The sequence below is a fragment of the Oryza glaberrima genome, chromosome 6, assembly GCF_000147395.1.
Source record: "Oryza glaberrima chromosome 6, OglaRS2, whole genome shotgun sequence".
In the NCBI taxonomy this organism is placed as follows: Eukaryota; Viridiplantae; Streptophyta; class Magnoliopsida; order Poales; family Poaceae; genus Oryza; species Oryza glaberrima.
The window spans coordinates 2,048,523-2,068,113 of record NC_068331.1 but is presented as its reverse complement, the minus strand read 5'-3'; the positions used below and the strand labels follow the sequence as shown (position 1 = coordinate 2,068,113).

The window sequence follows — 19,591 nt, the reverse complement described above, 5'->3', positions numbered from 1 at the left end:
GAGCGCGGCTGCCGCACCAACCTCGTCTCCGCTAGCTTCTCCTCCTCTTCTTCTTCCTCCTCGCCGGCCTCCCCGTCTCGCTGTCGGTGGGCCCCACCTCCTTCGCTCGCCGGCATTTATTATTTGTTCCTCCCCTCTTCTTCCATTCGGCTCATCGCCTTCCCGTGATCTCTCCTCTCTCTGTGCCTCCACGACGAGCTCGTGGGGTGGTGGTGTTATGGCGAGTGGGGTGAGGAATGGGGGAGGAGGAGGGGTGGGGGGCAGGATGAGCGGGAAGGTGGCGAACGCGACGCCCAAGGCGGCGGCGGGGAAGCCGCGGCTGTCGGCGGCCGGCGGCGGCGCGTACCGGCGGACCAGCTCCGGGCCGCTCCCCTCCGCGGGCGGCGGCGGGGGGCGCGCGTCGTCGGAATCTGGAGGTGGGTTTGGGTGGGAGTGGGATCCGGATTTGGATTTGGGGGGGTTTTGTGGGGTTTGGGTTGATCTGCATTTCGCGAGGTGTGAGATGCTAACCTCGCTCGCGCGTGTATGCTGAATCCGCCGCTTGATCTCCTTAGATTCAGTGTGTTTTTTTTGGGTCCATTAAAGCAAACATGTGTTCAACTAGCTGAGATGCTTCCACCTTTTCGATACTGCGATTCAATCGGTTTGCTGAATCTCCTCGCATTTTTTTGGATTTGCTTTGTTTGATGACTTTTTGCGTTTACTTGACTCCTTGCTTGGATGCAAGTGTGATTCGGAACGTGTGCACAACCCTGAAACTGTAGTGATGCGCTCCAATTGGTGGTTGGATCATAGTATCATCTTGGAAGCTGTAGCTGTAGTGGCAGAGCTATCGTTTGTTTAATTCAGATTAGGGAGGCATTTTCCTCGACGAGGGCACAAATCGCGGGTCTAGGAGCTCTAGTTGTGCTGGGACCATACGTTCCTCGTCCTGTTGCATCGTGTTAATCATGATGGCCGTGCACCCCTTGCACCAGACCGCCACCTACTTTTCCAATTTGCACTGCAAATCTAACACAAACGCTGAACCTTCTGAAGAACGCCTGCTGGTAGATGTGTATATAAACAATTGGGCTCTGGAGTGATTAGTGAATCTTATATTGGGATTACCATTTAGAATGGGATGCAGTTTGGTTCCTTCATCTTGGAAATTACCAGAAACCAGCAGTCCATATGACTTCATCTAGGAAATTTCCACCAATACTAACATATGACCCATCTTAGTTGGTTAAGTATATATTGGACCTATCTTAACCAAAAATATAATACAGAATATATATTGGCCCTATCTTAGTTGCTTAAGTATATATTGGACCTATCTTAAGTATATATATATTCTAGAAATTTCCACCAATACTATGACCCACCAATTCTGTATTATTTTACATTTTGGTTAAGTATATATTGGACCTATCTTAGTTGCCATTTAGAACCAACACCAAGTATTCTGCTGGGGTTTCGTACCTGCATTTTTCTCGGGAGACTTTGATTTTGCATACAGGATTCTTGTTGAAACATTTTCATGTTGAGCTATTATTGTATAGTCGAACTTGCATTACTCTCATGGGAGGCCAAGTAGACATCTCACTTTCCATGCCTCCCATGCTACACATTATTTTAGCATATTTGTACATATATGTTGTCTGGCACGATCATTCCGTATTCATGATTTAATTGACAGACCTCATGCCTTATTTTAAAAATTGAAGGATTCATCGTGTTGTTTTTTGGTGTGTAAATATTGATTTGACCTGTATCTCTATTTCTATCAACTGATGTTTCTTCATTCTCCCCTGTTATCCTAGCAGTTTCTAGTAGAGTTAGAGTTGCTGTAAGGCTTAGGCCTCGAAATGCAGATGAGTTGGCTGCAGATGCTGACTTTGGTGATTGTGTTGAGCTCCAGCCAGAGGTTTGCACTCCCCTCCCCTCCCTCCGATTTATTAGCATGCAATGCAAAAAAAGAACATTTGCTTTGCTTATAGTCTTACTTGATGATTTCTTTATAAAGCTCAAAAGGTTAAAGCTTCGTAAAAACAACTGGGAGTCAGAAACATATGAATTTGATGAAGTGCTTACAGAGTTTGCTTCACAGAAGAGAGTGTACGAGGTTGTTGCAAAACCAGTTGTAGAGGTATGTGACACAGTCGAAACCTTTTTTGCATTTCCTTGTTTTTGTTATTCATAATTTCAATTGTTCGTGAATGAAATCTTTTGGCAAATTGTAAACAAGTATGGTTTGGATGTTGGACTGGGATATACGACTATGCTGGGTGTAACACAAACCAGCTGGAGCATGGAATATTGGTACAATTGGAGGTTTCTTAATTTTTGATGAAATAATCAGAGAAATCCTTCTTTTAATGAATCTTGCTAGAGGTTGTGCAATGTTATTAAAGTTTGACCCAATTCTGTGAGGTAAAAGAAACCTTGAGTCCTCTTGTAGCTAGTGGTTCTGCAAACTTTCTTCCACACAAGCTATTAGTGGACTCATGTTTGTTCTCTTCTGACCAATGGCTGTACCAATGTAGTGTTTTTTGTATTTTGCAGAGTGTTTTGGAGGGATACAATGGTACCGTTATGGCATATGGGCAGACTGGTACTGGGAAAACGTTTACACTTGGAAGACTTGGTGAAGAAGATACTGCTGCACGGGGAATCATGGTCCGTGCAATGGAGGATATTTTGGCAGATATAACACCTGAAACTGATACAGTATCAGTATCTTACCTACAGGTTTGTGATTCTAGGAGTTCCCATGGCATTGTATATACTTTCTCCAATTTCAACGTATGGCTTTCATGTTCTTGCGTTGTAGTAAATGTATATTACGTGTATTATTGCAGTTGTATATGGAAATGATACAAGACCTCCTTGATCCTGTAAATGACAATATAGCCATTGTAGAAGATCCGAGGACAGGGGATGTTTCGTTACCTGGGGCTACAGTAGTTGAGGTTCGAGATCAGAAGAGTTTTGTAGATCTTCTAAGGATTGGGGAGGCTCATCGTGTTGCTGCAAACACAAAGTTGAATACTGAGTCTTCTCGTAGTCATGCACTCCTCATGGTAATCTTGTACTACTAGACATTGCAGTTTATTGGCAAATTAATATGGATATGCCTTATGAGTTTTTTTTCTTCTTCTTCTTTTATATCTGTTGGTGAAGGTAAATGTTAGAAGGGCCGTGAAAGGCAAGCATGAAATGGATGTTAGCATTTCTGGTGAAAATGGGCATTCATCTTCCATGGTGGGTTCACTCCGACCACCTATTGTTAGGAAAAGCAAGCTTGTGGTTGTAGACTTGGCGGGATCTGAGCGAATAGACAAGTCAGGTGAGTGCATTCTCGTCGATAAATGCCATGTCTTGCTGCACTTCTATACCTTTGACAGGATAATAAGGCTAACATACGCATTGGGCATTAATCTCTCAGGAAGTGAGGGTCATACATTAGAAGAGGCAAAGTCTATCAACTTGTCCCTAAGTGCACTTGGAAAATGCATCAACGCGCTAGCTGAAAACAGCCCACATGTACCAGTTCGTGATTCAAAGCTTACAAGATTGCTTAAAGATTCATTTGGAGGTAAATACATGCTAACCTGTCATTTGGTCTATGTAAAAATGAAATTGTGCCATAGCTTAGGAGGCACGCTCATCTTTATCTAAAAGCTAATAAGGAGCCAAGAGCATATCCCTGTACAACTCATTGCTTGTAACACTTATTGTTTTTTGTTCTAATTGAGGTGCTTTTCTTGAAATTCATAGGCACTGCAAGGACATCATTGGTTGTGACAATTGGTCCATCTCCAAGACATCGGGGTGAGACTACCAGTACAATAATGTTTGGGCAAAGAGTAAGTTTTTATGCTAAGATAGGTTTAATGATTTTAGATTCTCTTGCCTTCAAGTTGCAAAAATATTCATTGACAGACCATCTCACGATTTCATCGTGTATGCTACTGCTGCGTGCTGGAACAAAATTCCAAGTTTTTTATGAAGTGATTAATGTTTTCTTCATTGTTTCATGTATAGGCAATGAAAGTTGAAAACATGGTGAAACTGAAGGAAGAATTTGACTACAAAAGCTTATGTAGAAGACTTGATATTGAATTAGATAAGTTAATTGCAGAAAACGAAAGACAGAGGAAATATTTTGATGATGAAATTGAAAGAATAACAGCAGAAGCTCAATTGCGTGTTACGGAGGCTGAAAGAGAATACAAAATTTCTCTAGAGGTTTGCTTTCCACTATAATGTTTTATATATTTTGTTAGGCTTGGTGCAAGTGTTTATTCTTGGGGATATCTTGATCTTCATGAGCATGCTATTTATAGGGATCAATAGTGCAGTGACTAAATATTTGACTTTGTTTTCTCATATACTTTTATCTTTTAGTCAGAATACTGGTCGTCAGAAGTTTTCTTTGACAAAAACCCACAGTGAAATTGGGCCTTACATTGACACCATAAAGGAGAATCCAATTTTGATCTTATAATGAATAAGTTAACTATTAGTCAATACCTTAATCATGTCTTGATTCCTCAAATATACCGCCCCTATCATCAATAATTCATCATCTATATCTCAAAGCCTTGAGCATCTTTAGGTGCTCGGCTGCTCGTGAATTCTCTTAAAGGGCCATCTACAAACATACAGCGATGTCAGTGTTGTAAGCTGTGAGTAGAAACATCATAGGTGATTCTAGAAACATCATCTTGTGGGACCTTTCTCTAGAAAAAAAAACTACAGAACAAAAAAATTTATGTAAATTCACAAATAGAGTCTAAATCGCTTCATCTCTAAGCTTCCTAAATCCTAAATAATCATTCTAGTTCTACCATGCTTGATTGAGGATGTCTTTTTTATATTAATTTTTTATATGCATTTTCTTAATGCAGAATGAGAAAGCGAAGTACCATCAGGAATACCTTGACTCTATAAAGATACTGGAGGAGAAATGGAAAATACACCAACAATCACCTAAGAAACTGGTACATCTTTATTTTAGGCACTGACTAGTTCATCAGTCCTCTTATTATTTTCTCATTGTTGGCCTGGATTAATGTCTGACTTAAAAAAATCACTTACATTAACTTTAATAATTTAGTTTCTCATTTGGGAGAGAAGGGGAAAGATCCACAGGTTGTTTGTATATTCTAACTTAAAGCGATTGATGTGCACCAATAATGGGTAAACATGTAAGCTTGAGGCTGATTGGCATGAGAGTCTCGTTTACATTGTACTTCGTATTAGAGTTTCTTAAGCAATAACAACTCATGTTCTGACAATCTGCCATTTTTCCATCAACTCATGCATTTTATTTTACATTTTTACTGTAGATTAAAGAAACTGAACCTACATCCAGTGAGGTAGGAGAAGTGCAGAACTTACTGCAGAATGAGAAAGTGTTGCGCCAATCTGCTGAAGATGAGGCTAATGACCTTAAGAATCAAGTATTACACTGGAAAAAGATGGAGGTACTGTCAGTATATAATTGTTTTCCGCCTGTAATAATACACTAACCTTGTTTTCATCTTGTAGGCTGCAGCTACTGCTGAGGTTGTCAAACTACGGAAAATGCTGGATACTGAAGCTAGCCAAAAAGAAAAACTTGATGAAGAAATTGCTGTTCTGAAAAGCCAGTTATTGCAGCTAAGTCTTGATGCTGATGAGGTAAGAATTACTGGCGGTTCCATTTTTTTTTTCTTACTGATCATTCTGAATTTCTAGATTTTTTTAGGGCCAATTGCATATTTGCCACTAGTTTGAACAGATATTGTGAATCTGCCATTACAAAAAATGCAATTGCATATTTGCCACCAAAAAACATTGGAACCCATCATTTCTGCCATTGGATTGACAGTTTCGACTAACACCGTTGAAAGGTGGTTTTTTTTGAAAAAATGGGACAAGGATACCCTTGCAATGAAATTGCAAAATTAACATCATTTTAGCATGAATGTTACTGCACCGGAGGGAGAGAAAAATACCAATAATTTGAATGAATATATGCTGGTGCCTCTTATCTGTCGCCTGTCGCCTGTCGCCCAAGCCTCCGCCACATGCTGCTGCTGCCCCAGCCGTCGGCTGCTTCTGCCTCTTGCATTTGCTGCCGCCGCCGCCCCGACCGCCGCAGCGCCTGCCGCCGTCGCTGGCCGCTTGCTGCTGACTCGTCGAAAGCCATCTCCACTGATTTTCGGTTCGTTTGCTATTGATTTGGAAAGGATGAGAGAACTTGGTGATCTAGGGGGGAGATCAAGGGAGAGGAGAGGGAGGGTTCTGGTCCGGTCAGGACTCGGGGCAGCAAGGAAAAGATCAACTTGACAAGGGCAAAATAGTATTATCAAGTTACATTGATTTTTGTAAATTATTTCTATCATCTTAGTTGGATCGGTATAGACGGTAGTGGCAAACAGAAGCAGAGGAGACTAACTTTGGTGGCAAATTAGCAATTCGTGTTTTTATAATGGCTATTGAGAGTTAGGGGGTGAAAGTAGTGGTATATTTGCAATTCTCTCATTTTTATAATGTGATGGTTCTGTATTATCTGATCAATTTGATAAGTAGTATACCTAGTGATGCATATATTCTCTCATATTATTGCCTGTTGGCTTTGTAGTGCATAACACAGCAAATGTTAAAGTTAATTAAGTTCATCCACAGTTTTTTTGACTTGCACCCTTCCTATTATTCCAATTATTCCATTTGTATGAAACACATACGTGCTTTCTTGGGGGACTGTTTCCAAGATTTTAGCGTAAGGTCTCTGATGTTCTCTTCTTTTGTACCGTTCATTTTTTTCTTTCTTTTTAGACAAGGAGGAGCCTCGACAGAGGAGATGGATCTGGGAAAATATTTCCTGGGTTTGATTCTTTGATGTCTCATTCAAGGAATTCTCAGCCTAGAGAGCAGAGCAATGGACCTAAGCCGCCCATTGCTAAACTGTTTGAACAAGGTATGCATTACTTGAGAACATATTTCATTCATTTGCACCTGTCTTTCAGATTGTATCTTTTTATCCTCTAGTCCTTGTAAGATATCTACATGTAATAAGACCATTATAAAAAAATGTGATAAAAGTTTACCTATGTTATTCCTGTAATCCTGTACATAAATAAACCTGAGTTGTGATTTTGCTTTTGGTTATGATGATGAAAGTTTCTCTTCAACTATTTCAGTTGGGTTACAGAAGATACTGTCGTTGCTTGAATCGGAAGAACCTGATGTTCGCGTTCATGCAGTGAAAGTTGTCGCGAATCTGGCAGCTGAAGGTGCGGTGTTCATATTCACCATGTTTTAATTGGAAACATGGATTTTGTTATATTTTATTTGATGTGTCAAGATTTGCATTTGATGTATAGTATGGTTGTCCGCCATATATGCAAATTTGATTTTTAAGCATTTACATCTGATACTCTACAATCTGCATGTCATGCATAGCCTATGTTGGATACTGCTGAAGTGAAGTATTCGGATAATATAAACATACATTTGTCGCACTAGCAGTTGCGTCATTTTAAATATTGATGCCTTGATATTACAATTATGGAACCCGATCTCAGTTTAACTTGATACACATTGCTTCTTGATCATGTTATATCAACAGCATTTGATGCGACTTGCAAATGATTGATTCTATTCACTTTTCTTCTCTGAGCTGCAATCATGAATTAACTGCGGTTGCATTTGCGTATTTCAGAGGCAAATCAGGAAAAGATTGTAGAAGCAGGTGGCCTTACTTCTCTCCTAATGCTGCTTAGGAGCTCCGAGGATGAGACCATTCGCAGAGTAGCAGCAGGAGCAATTGCTAACCTTGCAATGAATGGTTAGTAGGCCAGTAGTAATTCATGAAAGAGGGCCTTAAATAGTGATTATATATCTGTTTGTAGAATGTCTCTTATCTCATTGTGTCAATAATATATGCAGAAACAAACCAAGATCTTATCATGGCCCAAGGTGGTGTAAGCCTGTTATCTATGACAGCATCTGATGCGGAGGACCCACAAACTCTAAGAATGGTTGCTGGAGCCATCGCCAACCTTTGTGGCAATGGTAAACTCTATATTTCTGCATGTTTGCCATTCGAGGAGTTAGTACCCTAAGAAATTAATATTTCTGGCTGGTTGGCTGGCAGTGCAAAACACCGTGGCCATTCAATTTAATATCCCTGCTATGCATATACGTGTAGCTTTAAGTTCCGTCCAAAGGAGAAAATTGTTGAAGTCTAAATTTTGGTTAATGGCCAGATAATTTTTGTTGGGAGCAAAGTTGATAAGACTAGTGTGGGAGCCTACAAATTTAAGAGAAAATTAATAATTTTCTTGGATTTGAAACATATTCCCATCCATATGACTATGTCCTCAATATCATATTTTTATCCTCTACCAGACAAACTGCAAACACGGTTGAGAGGAGAAGGTGGCATCAAAGCATTGCTGGGAATGGTCAAATGCGGGCACCCTGATGTCCTTGCTCAAGTTGCACGTGGCATCGCAAACTTTGCTAAATGTGAATCTAGAGCAGCTACGCAAGGTAATGGTACCGATCAATCTAATGTTCATATGTTTTCCCTTATGTCCCTTTCCCTTATCGTACTTTGGTATGAGTGGGTGACACATTCCACATTTCAAAGATGCCATGCAAGGGACATTTTCTGCTTTTCAGATTGTAATGGCACATAGGCACATAGCTTGAACTTGCTATTTCCATCTTATGATCTTGTCCATGAGACCATAACTGAGATTTCCTTTTCTAGCTAAAAGACTGATGACTGATGATACTCTGAGATTAGCTATTATGCAGTTCTCATTATCTTGAAACTCTTTCAAGGAAACATATCTCCATGCTGATCTAATTTGACACAGTAAATCTTGTGACCGTTAATGCAGTTCTACATAATTCTTGTCAGAAGCCAAATTTTTATGTATAATCTTATGCCATCACTAGAATTGTTCTTCATGTTTTAACCATGTCTTTCTAACTAACACGTTGGCAATTTTATTTCATCAGGAAATAAGGTGGGAAAATCGTTATTAATTGATGATGGTGCGCTTCCCTGGATTGTAAAAAATGCAAATAATGAAGCTGCTCCAATTAGGAGGCACATTGAGCTTGCACTGTGCCATTTGGCGCAACATGGTATCCCTCTCTCTCGTTGCTTGCAACATTGCTCCTTCATACACTCCGTTGTTCATACAGTATGTACATGTAATTGTAAAACTATACGTTTATTATACTTATGGTGTTAATTTTACCTTTCTGCAGAAGTAAATTCAAAGGATATCATTAGTGAAGGTGCTTTATGGGAACTTGTTCGGATTTCAAGGGATTGTTCTCGTGAGGACATAAGGATGCTAGCGTACCGGACATTGACTTCCAGCCCCACTCTTCAATCAGAGATGAGAAGATTGCGCATAGAATGCTGATAGCCGACTATTTGCTGCTGGTTCACTGCTTGATTTTACATTCCGCCCTCACAATCAAGGTGCCATTGCGCCAAGAGCTAGCAATCAGGCATATAGGTCATGATTTACCCAATTTTTGCAAGCGTCTGGGAACCTGAGTTTTCATCTCGACAGGTCCCCTGTTCTCCTCAAGAGTTTTATATTTTCGTTGTGCTGGCTGCTGAGAAGTTGAAAGTCTGGGTTGCAATTGATTTATTCATTATGGTAGGGCTTCGTATTTTACGTTGTTTGTAAAATTGTTGTAAAAATATCAGCAAGGCCAAAAATGAGAGCTGTTATCACTTAGAGACCGAGAGACAGCAGATAGGTGTAGATTTGGCCATGAATCATAATACTTGTATTCATTGTACAGTAGCTGATCTTTACTGTAAGTCTGTAACTTATTACTGAAAAAGGCGTGATATTAGTTGCTACTCTGATTACCTCTGACTCGAACTGTACCAATTGTACTCATGGCATGCAAGGGATGGAAGGCTTAAGGCTGAATCTGAATAGCCTGACACGTGTGCGTTTACCCATGAAATTCACTCTTCCATCCCATGCATGATTGTAGTTTTTGGAGGATTTGCGTTGAATATTTGTTTGGTCAGTAGAAATATGGACAGGCGAGGCGCAGACAGTGGTAAAACACTGCAACACGCAGAGTTCGAGGACGTAGATTGTCGCACGGTTGCAAGCAGAACGCCGCGGTCGCGCGCCGTAAATCGATGAAAAACCTACCAACCTACCTCTACGGCTCTACCTGAGGAGGGAACGAGGAATTGAGGAGCAACCGAACAAACGAAAAGGGAAGAAACTTGCCTCCTAGTACTCTCCTAGCACAGCAAATACTACATCCGTCCAAAAATAAGTGCAGCCGTAGATATCCGTGCCCAACGTTTGACCATCCGTCTTATTTGAAAAATTTTATGAAAAATTTAAAAATATTTAGTCACACATAAAATACTATTCATGTTTTATTATCTAATAGCAATAAAAATACTAATCATAATTTTTTTTCAAATAAGACGAACGGTCAAACGTTGAACGTGAATCGTGTAAAACTGTACTTATTTTGGGACGGAGGGAGTACTTGCTGTGCTAATTAATTAGCAACGCGGCTGCGCTGCGACTGCGAGCCGAGAGAGACAGGCAGACACGCAGTGCGAAGGCAGCGGTGTACGTCGTCGCGTAGCACGGCACACGGCAGACGGGGCGCAGGACGCACGGAGGCTGGCGAGAGGACGGACAAGGTCAGCAGCGTGCGTACGTGCGTGTTTTGTACTACACCTCTTTGCTGTTGTGAGTTAAAACAAGACGAATGGCATGATGATGATATGATGATGAGTCGTCGATTATCCTTGAGATTTTCAGAGGTGGCGATCGATGGCCCCCTTGCCCCCTGAATATAATCCTGATGACCTGATCACGCACGCACGTATGGTATTGCACGTCAAAGATCGGTAGGACCAACGTCCAAACCTTGAAACCCTGAACTGAAACACAGGCCGGCTCCTACCTAAATTAAGTTGTTGGTAGCACGTCCCCGGAGACCCGGCTCTCCTCCATCGCGCGCGATGCGCCCAATAACCATCAGATTCTTCCACTGATCCGCTAGCTGCGTACTGCATATTGCACCAACGCGCACGCAACGCCTTGCCGGTTGCGGCCTCTCCTGCCACTGAGACGGACGTAGTCGTAGTCGTCGTAGTGGGGGGCAAAGGGCAAAGGAGACGACGGGGGGCCACGACCACGAGCGGCGCGGCGCGAGGATTTTATAAGGCGCGGGCGGGTCGTCCACCGGCACCTAGCGTCGCTGTGGTGACGAGACGGAGGCTGAACTGTCCGCGTCGGGGGCGGGCGGTGGACGACGTGGACATGTCACGTCACATCATATATATATCTCCACAGGATCATACATCCATCGCGCGCAGCCTAGCTACCACCACACCTGATCGAGCCGAGCCGGCGGACTCGAAGCATCACCCAATCCGGCCGCCCGAAACGGGCCGAGATTTTTCCGCATAATATCGAGGGTTGATTGGATCCATATTACTACAAATTAAATATACCATTTCAGATAAATGACAATACTATTTACGATATTGGCTGCGTTTACTATAAAATTTTGAAAAAGTGAAACCCCACGCCATCGCCATGACGTTTTCCATCAGACCCCGTAGACGTGGGAACCACATGTCAGTTCCATCTTCCTCCATTCTCTCTGTTCTTTTTTCCCATCTCTTCCTCCATTTTCCACGTCTAATACAAGGGACAACGATGGTGGCGGTTCCTGAGCCCTCCCGCTGTGGATGGGGTTGAAGACGATGGCGGTGATGCCTCCCGAGCTCTCCTGCCACAGATGGGAGAAGGCCGGCGACGGCGACGGTTCCCGAGCCCTCCCTCCACGGATGGAGTCAAAGAAGACGGTAACGACTCTTGAACCCTCTTGCCCTGGATGAGAGAAATTCGGCAACAGCGGTGGCAACGGAAAGAGGGAGAGACTGACAAGAGAGAGGTAGGGGAAAGAGAAGACAGGGGAGAGAGGTGAAGAAGATGGAACTGACAGCTAAGTCGTCCCACGTGCAGTTAAGGCTAACAGATATTTTTGACATATATCGCGACGGAGTGGCACAGTTCCAATTTTCCTAAATTCTAGTGGCACATGCATGCCGATATCATGAAAATGGTGGCATTTATCTAAAATGGTATATTTGTAGTGGCATGGATCCAATTAACCCTAATATAAAGGCGCACCAAGGCCCCCCACATACTCTTTCAATCTCAAAATAAAGGCTATTTTTACTCCCCTTAAGTTTTGTCCTACAATAAAGATATTTATTTACCTACCTACCTCATCTATTGTTCCTCATTTAATTAATTTCTTCATCCATATTTTCTTCTATCAAGGCCCCACATACTCTTTCAATCTCAAAATAAAGGCTATTTTTACTCCCCTTAAGTTTTGTCCTACAATAAAGATATTTCTTTACCTACCTACCTCATCTATTGTTCCTCATTTAATTAATTTCTTCATCCATATTTCCTTCTCAGCTAATCACAATATATAATTTTGGATTAATTTCACCTACTTTCCTTAATACCTTGTATCCAAAACTCTGCAAATGATTATATTTGGGACAGATGTGTACGTAGCATGTCGCTAGCTAGAAGTACTACCTGTATCGCTATCAGCCACAGGCCCCCTATAATTGTCCGGTCCTACGTACTCCCTCCGTCTCAAAAAAAAAAAAGCAAACTCTGAGTTTCCGTGTCCAATTTTTACTGTCTGTCTTATATAAATTTTTTTTATAATTTGTATTTTTATTGTTGTTAGATGATAAAGCATGATTAATATTTTATACGTGACTTGTCTTTTTAATTTTTTTCATATTTTTTTTTAAATAGGACGGACAGTCAAACGTTGGATACGGAAACCAGGGTCTGTCTTTTTTTTTTTTTGACGGAGGGAGTACTCTCCATCGACGACGCAACAGTAAGTGGCAGCCCAAACCCTGAATGCATATGTACAAACACGACGGGGGGCGAAAGCGACGCGATATGGCATGCAATTTAGTTCCCTGTCTGCCTCGTTAAATTGGCTACATATACACATATGCAATTATTTTTTTGAGGAGGACACACATATGCAATTATGCATCATGCGTGTATAGCTTTGACCGATCGATCTCGATCGGTTGGTCGGTCGGTCCCGATCCATGAAATTATAGAACGAGACCATGACAAGACCAGATGGGGTTCATATATATAGCTTCAAAACTAAGTTATTACCTGCAGCCGTTCATTCTCGTTCGTCCTTGGATGCAGGCATATATAGCTGATACTACTCTACCTCGGAACAGAGAATCAGATAAGTATATACTCCCTCTGTCCTTAAATATTTGACACCGTTAACTTTTTAAAAAATATTTGATCGTTCGTTTTATTCAAAATTTTTTGTGAAATATATAAAACCATATGTATACATGAAAGTACATTTAACAATGAATCAAATAATAGGAAAATAATTAATAATTACTTAATTTTTTTTAATAAGATAAACGGTAAAATATGTTTAAAAAAGTCAACGGTGTAGAATATTTAAGGACGGAGGAGGGAATAGATTACATGCATGTAACGCAGTACAAGAAACTCTATATATGCAGGCCGGCCAATTAAGGTCGTCGTCTGATCGTCTCTCCGTTGCCGACAGCAGCGAGAGGGGAGGACTGGCCGTGGCCACAGCCTGACGAAGACGACGACGAGTCGACCGATCGCCAAACACACAACTGCACTCTTGCAGGGGCAGGCAATGCAGCCAGGCGCCCATGCTGATTTTGAACGGCCAGCTCGATCGATCACAAAATTAACCAAGTACGTCAATGCAAAAGCATGTACTACATGCAGATGCAGGCTCTGGATGATCTGAATGCATGCGACACTGCACGACACTCATCATCTGCTGCCCGATCTGCATGCCTGTCAGTAGTGTATCTATCGCTCTGTGCAGGTACCCTGTACTATACTGATGATCTGATCGATCGATCGATCGATCGAGAACATATGTACATCCATTCCTCGGTTGAATCTTTGATCAACTTGTACACGCAGATCCAGCTACAATCTATCAGTATATATATACTACTCCTATCTATGATCTATCAGCCGTGGACCATATGCACGCTGGCTGCCGGCCGGCCGGCGCCTGAGAAGAGACAAGCTGTACAGCTGCTTGAAGTAATTGAAGTTTGTCTAGCTTGAAGCTGAGCTGAATGCCTGAAACCCTGAAGCAAGCTAGCTAGGTTGCGTCGCTGCAGGCCGGCTGCAGCTAAGCTAGGAGCTATATATGTACTAGGTAGCACTAGCAGCAGCAGCTGCATTGCGACGTCGATCGGAGAGGGGACGGGCATGTGTAGGGGTCCGGCCGTCGCGCATGCCGCTAGCTGCTGGCTGCAAACACACATACTCAGCTCAGATTGCTGTTCATTTCACTGTTCGATCCATCCACTTTTCCCATCTTGCATTGCCCTTGTGGGCCGGGGCGAGGTCGACCTAGCTCCCTCTCGATCGATCTCACCGCCGGCAGCCACCACGCCATGGCCGCCGGCGAGGAGATAGCTAGCTGCAAATCGCATTGCTGCAGGTGTTGCTGCTGAAAATTGGAGCGGTGATTCGATCGAAGAGTTCTATTAATTGTTAATTGGGATGGACGGCTAGCTGAGCTCCTGTTTTAATTTCTTCTGAATCATTGATCGAACCGAATCAATAGTACTGCTCGATCTCTCGTTGGTTCGTCAGTAATTCTCTTTCCTGCAGTACCTATCAAGCAAAGCAAGCATATATGAATATGACACGCTGATTGGATATAATATTACACAGCATGATCGAGCATGTTGATCCAGTCGTCTGCTAGTGCATGCCAATACTACTGCAGTATCATCATCGACACTGCCGTTGTTTCAGTACTGTAATATCGACCTATGGATTGTTGACCTAGTTCTACTGCCCTATATATATATATATATATATTGATTCTCTCTTTGGATTTTTCTTCAGAAGAAAATCAGTGTCGATACGACGACTTGATCACAAGCAGCTGGGCTATATGTGATGCTCACGCATCAAAGTGCGTGCTCATTCTTTTGTTCTGAATTAACATGAGCACAAACCAAAATATATATATTCTTGCTAGTCCAGCTCGCGTGATATACTCTACTTCTTTGGATCGAGTATACTATATACTACTATATCACTGTTTCTCTATACCTTTTTAAATATATAAGTTCTCTATACACCAGAACATATAAAATTAAGACAGAAGAACTAATATATAATTCACTCCAAGTTGGCGGCAGGATGAATGAGAGCCACAGAAATATAATTATGATGCACTTGAAAAATACACCTGATCATCAGATGATGATGAGTAGAAAAGGAGAAGTGTCAGTGTATCGAGATCAATCGATGGAATGCACACGGCTGGAGAAGAACATACCTCAAATTTTGTCAGGTTGTACCCCTAAAAAAATGTCAGATATAGCTGTGCTGATAGCCACTGGTACATCAAGTGCGTAGATAATACAAAATGTGGATGAATGGCAACGACCAAGGGTCAATATATACTCAATATTCATGCATAGAGTGACCATATAGACACATCTACTACTGATAAAACCATTTTTTATGTGCGGATAAAATCGATTTCCACCAATGACAGCTATGGGTGCTCCTCTTCCTCGCTTGTGGTGATGCACTGAGGTTGGTGTAACGAGTTCGCTATGGCAGGAGACTAGGAGCCGTGGAAAGAGCGGAATTTCAGGGTTTTCGATTACTCTCTCTCTCTTGTTAGTCTCAGCAATTCTAGAGGCCATCCTACTGGAAGATTGTCTGTGGTCATCCACTGGCGCTGCTGCTTTTGGGGGTTTATTAGAAGTGTAGTGGGGCTCCGCTGCCACCCTCCTATAGAGGAGCAGCGTTTTTCCGTATTTCTTTTTACTTTAGCAGTCCTTTTGTTTCTTTCTATTTTCCCTTGTCCCCAGGCAATGGTCATATGATCGGTTGCGTTATATAACAAAAGCTTTGCTTTTTTCTAATATATTGACGTGTAATCTTTTGTGCGTTCGCGAAAAAAACAGCCAGAGACAAGGAGAAAAAAGATAAAAGAAAGTGTGATGAGAAAACCAACATTGTCCTCTATATATTATATTTATTGGAAAGAAGAGAAGAAGCAGAGGATAGAAGGACTAGTGGTAATGGAGATGCGACCAGCGTTTGATCGACGGCTTGATTTTTGAAGCGCCGATCACCGAAGAGTTGTGAGGAAGACGACAAGACAAGATTCAAGCAGATAAATAAGAGCATAGCCTGGAAAAATTAAAATTTCAATGACGGCCAGCTTAATGTCAAAATAACATCATTTCCACGAGCGATCAGCTTAAGTGACCACTTTTAAAAATATAATTTTTGTAGACGGTTGCTTAAGACGATTGCCTCTGAAAAATATTTCTGCTACCGATCTTTCACGCAATGACACCCACTACTCTTTAGGTGTACTGCACAGGCAGTGGCACTATGCCGCCTGTGCAATTAGGGGGTGCTTGTGAAAACCGTTTTTTCTACTACTCCTCCGTTTCATATAAGTTGTTTTGATTTTTTTTCTAGTCAAACTTTGTTAAGTTGACGAAGTTTAAAGAAAAATTAGCAACATCTAAAACACCAAATTAATTTTATCAAATCTAACATTAAATATATTTAGATAATATGTTTGTTTTGTGTTGAAAATGTTACTATATTTTTCTATAAATTTAATCAAACTTAAAAAATTTTGACTAAGAAAATATTAAAACGACTTATAATATGAAATGGAAGAAGTAGTAATGATCATTTGATCGACTGGAAAACCTAAATGATCCTACATATTGCATTGACAAAGTGTATCCCATCGTGGTAGGATGAATCTAACAAATCTTTATCATGGAATTAATGCTAATACAAATTGATAATTCGCGACATTTTTGTCAAGGAGTATTTTTCTAATCTAAATTATCTATTCGGGTTCCGGTAGTCAATCCCCTCCATATTTACATTACGTCATATATACAATTAGTTTCCTCGGCATTTCTGTGGTTCTGTCTTCAAGTCAACAAAATCCTTGCATGCAGAGAACCAAGCTAGCACAATCGTAACGGGAATCACACTATTATAGTACATCATATCTCTAGTGATATATCTCTCTCATGCATTCAGTATAGGTCAAAGACTCAAGACGACCCAAAAATAGTCTTCTTTCGCAAGAAAATAAAATGCCACAAAGGTGTGCACCAATAATAGCTGTCTTAAGTCAAAACCCATCACTACTTTTTTTCTTTTAGTTTGAAGAATAGAACCCATCATTTACATATATAGATCAAATTAAGGTTACACAAAGTGTGCTAATTAAACATACATTGTCATGCATGATCCTCACAAACAAATAACATGTATAATATATAGCATACTACCTCCATTTTTTAATAGGTGACACCATTAACTTTTTAACACACGTTTAACCATTCAACTTATTTGAAAGATTTATGTATCATTTATCTTATTGTAATTTGTTTTATCAATAAAAAATATACTTTAAGCATGGTTTATATATTTGCATAATTTTTCTATAAGACGAATGATCAAATGCATGTCTAAAAAATCAACGGCATCATCAATTAAACAATGAAAGAGAGCATAAAGTCCTTTAGAGGAGTACGTGACCGGTACTCAATAGCCTAGCTAGAACATACATGCTCCAGATAGTTATACTTGACATGTACTATGGTGTAAATTAAAGCCATATATTTGATCAGTTGACCGATCAGAAAACATTACTCATGTTGAATGTTATTCCTAAATATATATACAGCATAGTCAAAGTATATCAAAAACTGTACACCCACACACATGCCTTTAACTACAGAGACAACGTCACACTACCTCTTGTGATGTTGCCCCTCTATATATCTTTCATCCACGTACAAGACTGACCCTAAAATAGTCTAACTTCTGGATAATATATAGTAGCATACATATATATAATTATTTGGTGGTTCTCTCTTGATCATCAGGGAATTCATTTCACTACTTCTAATAAGATATATATATATATATATATATATATATATATATATATATATATATATATATATATATATATATATATATATATAGTAAATTTGTTTGGTGCTCCATTATATATATACAATATCTAGAATAAATGAAATACTAGTAAATACAGTATATATAGTGAGTGCACTTATTGTTCTCAATTGGTTAATTAGTTCATTAATTATCTAGGATGTGATGCAAAACTAAAACACATACCTTAGCTTGCACCTATAAAAACATGCTTTAGTCAAAGGGATGACACATTTACATGTATAATTAATGTTGATATACAACAATCAAATTCTAGTTCAGAAAACATAGGTCTGTACTGTAGAAACAAAACATACATGTCATGGTTACAATATGGCAACAATATAGTTGCAGCTGCTGAAGATCATGTTCCTTGGAGTGCATAGCATATATTGTATCAAAGTGTGTGGATCATGCATAATGCTCCACATTTTGATATTTGACATGTAATTCATATATTTAATATATAAACTAATTCGTATGTGAAGAAAACTTACAAATGCATATAACATTTTATTGCCACATTGGTAGCATCATCAGAGTATCCACGTGATCATACTCATGCCTATATGGCATATTTGGTTGGTTGTATCAGCCTGGCTTGCTTCTCTGGGTGCAACTTCTAAATCGACGGCTTCAGTGGTCAACTTCTAAATTTGTCATTTGCAACGTGTCAGGTCATACAATGGTTCTATCCTTGCCTCAGCAAAATCATCACGCAACGCCAAAGCAACCGTAACCGGTAACGTATCACACTATCTGCAGTGATACGTCTTATCTATCCCTTCCGTACTAAGCCCCAATTCCAAAAGAAGTCTTCTAAAAAAAAGAATAGATTGATAGTCAGATAGAGTAACGCACACAGGCACTTATTTGATGCTCCATTTGGTGTACGCCGTATCTTGTAGTATCTACAGATGGCGAGTAGATAAGGTAACACACAATGTAGTCGCCAATTTGATGCTTCGTTCGGGTGTTACGGTGTGAATACGCACCAGTCTATTCTATAAGATAGGGTAACTAACGCGCATCCTATAAGATAGAGTAAAGCACATGTATAGTCACTTATTTGACGCTCTGTTTGGCATCGCGGCGTGAGTACGTATCACCCACACCCTATCTCTGATTCTCCCCGAGAACCATACTTTGGCAGTGTCTTGACAACGTTATACTAGTAGCCATAGTGACGTGGCCGTGGTGGCAATGGTGGAGGTGCAAAGGCTATAAGAACACGGTCAACACAACACGGCCGCAAATCAGCCATGTCAGCGATCGAGCGAGGTGTGACATAGCAAGAGATAGAGACGTGGGCAGCACCAGCCAGCCACCGCGCGATCGCGATCAGGATCAGACAGCCCAGCCCAGGGCCCGCTCCCCCCTGGTGGGTCCCACCGCACCACCCCCTGGTGGGCCCCACTCCCCCCTTCCCCAATCTACGCGCCTGTATTTTAACCCTTCTCCTCTCCTCTCGTCTCCTCCTC

General features: G+C 40.9%; 1 protein-coding gene across 1 annotated transcript; it reads left to right on the top strand.

Moving 5' to 3' along the window:
* On the top strand, window positions 1-9,880 carry LOC127776680 (kinesin-like protein KIN-UB). The gene is made up of 19 exons (XM_052303184.1): window positions 1-416; window positions 1,809-1,909; window positions 2,009-2,131; window positions 2,548-2,733; window positions 2,844-3,065; window positions 3,166-3,331; window positions 3,431-3,580; window positions 3,763-3,851; window positions 4,030-4,233; window positions 4,896-4,988; window positions 5,337-5,474; window positions 5,539-5,670; window positions 6,811-6,952; window positions 7,176-7,268; window positions 7,697-7,822; window positions 7,924-8,049; window positions 8,386-8,529; window positions 9,007-9,135; window positions 9,262-9,880. Exons 1-19 carry the CDS (start codon window positions 218-220, stop codon window positions 9,420-9,422), a joined length of 2,724 nt encoding a protein of 907 aa, XP_052159144.1. The 5' UTR covers window positions 1-217; the 3' UTR covers window positions 9,423-9,880.
* The last annotated feature ends 9,711 nt before the right edge of the window (window positions 9,881-19,591 follow it).

What these genes read in the sequence shown, in the direction of transcription:
- LOC127776680 (XM_052303184.1), top strand. Translation starts at nt 218, where the DNA reads ATGGCGAGTGGGGTGAGGAATGGGGGAGGAGGAGGGGTGGGGGGCAGG. An exon ending in TGCTAAACTGTTTGAACAAG is followed by an intron (nt 6,953 to 7,175) that starts GTATGCATTACT and finishes CAACTATTTCAG; the next exon opens with TTGGGTTACAGAAGATACTG. An exon ending in GTGCCATTTGGCGCAACATG is followed by an intron (nt 9,136 to 9,261) that starts GTATCCCTCTCT and finishes ACCTTTCTGCAG; the next exon opens with AAGTAAATTCAAAGGATATC.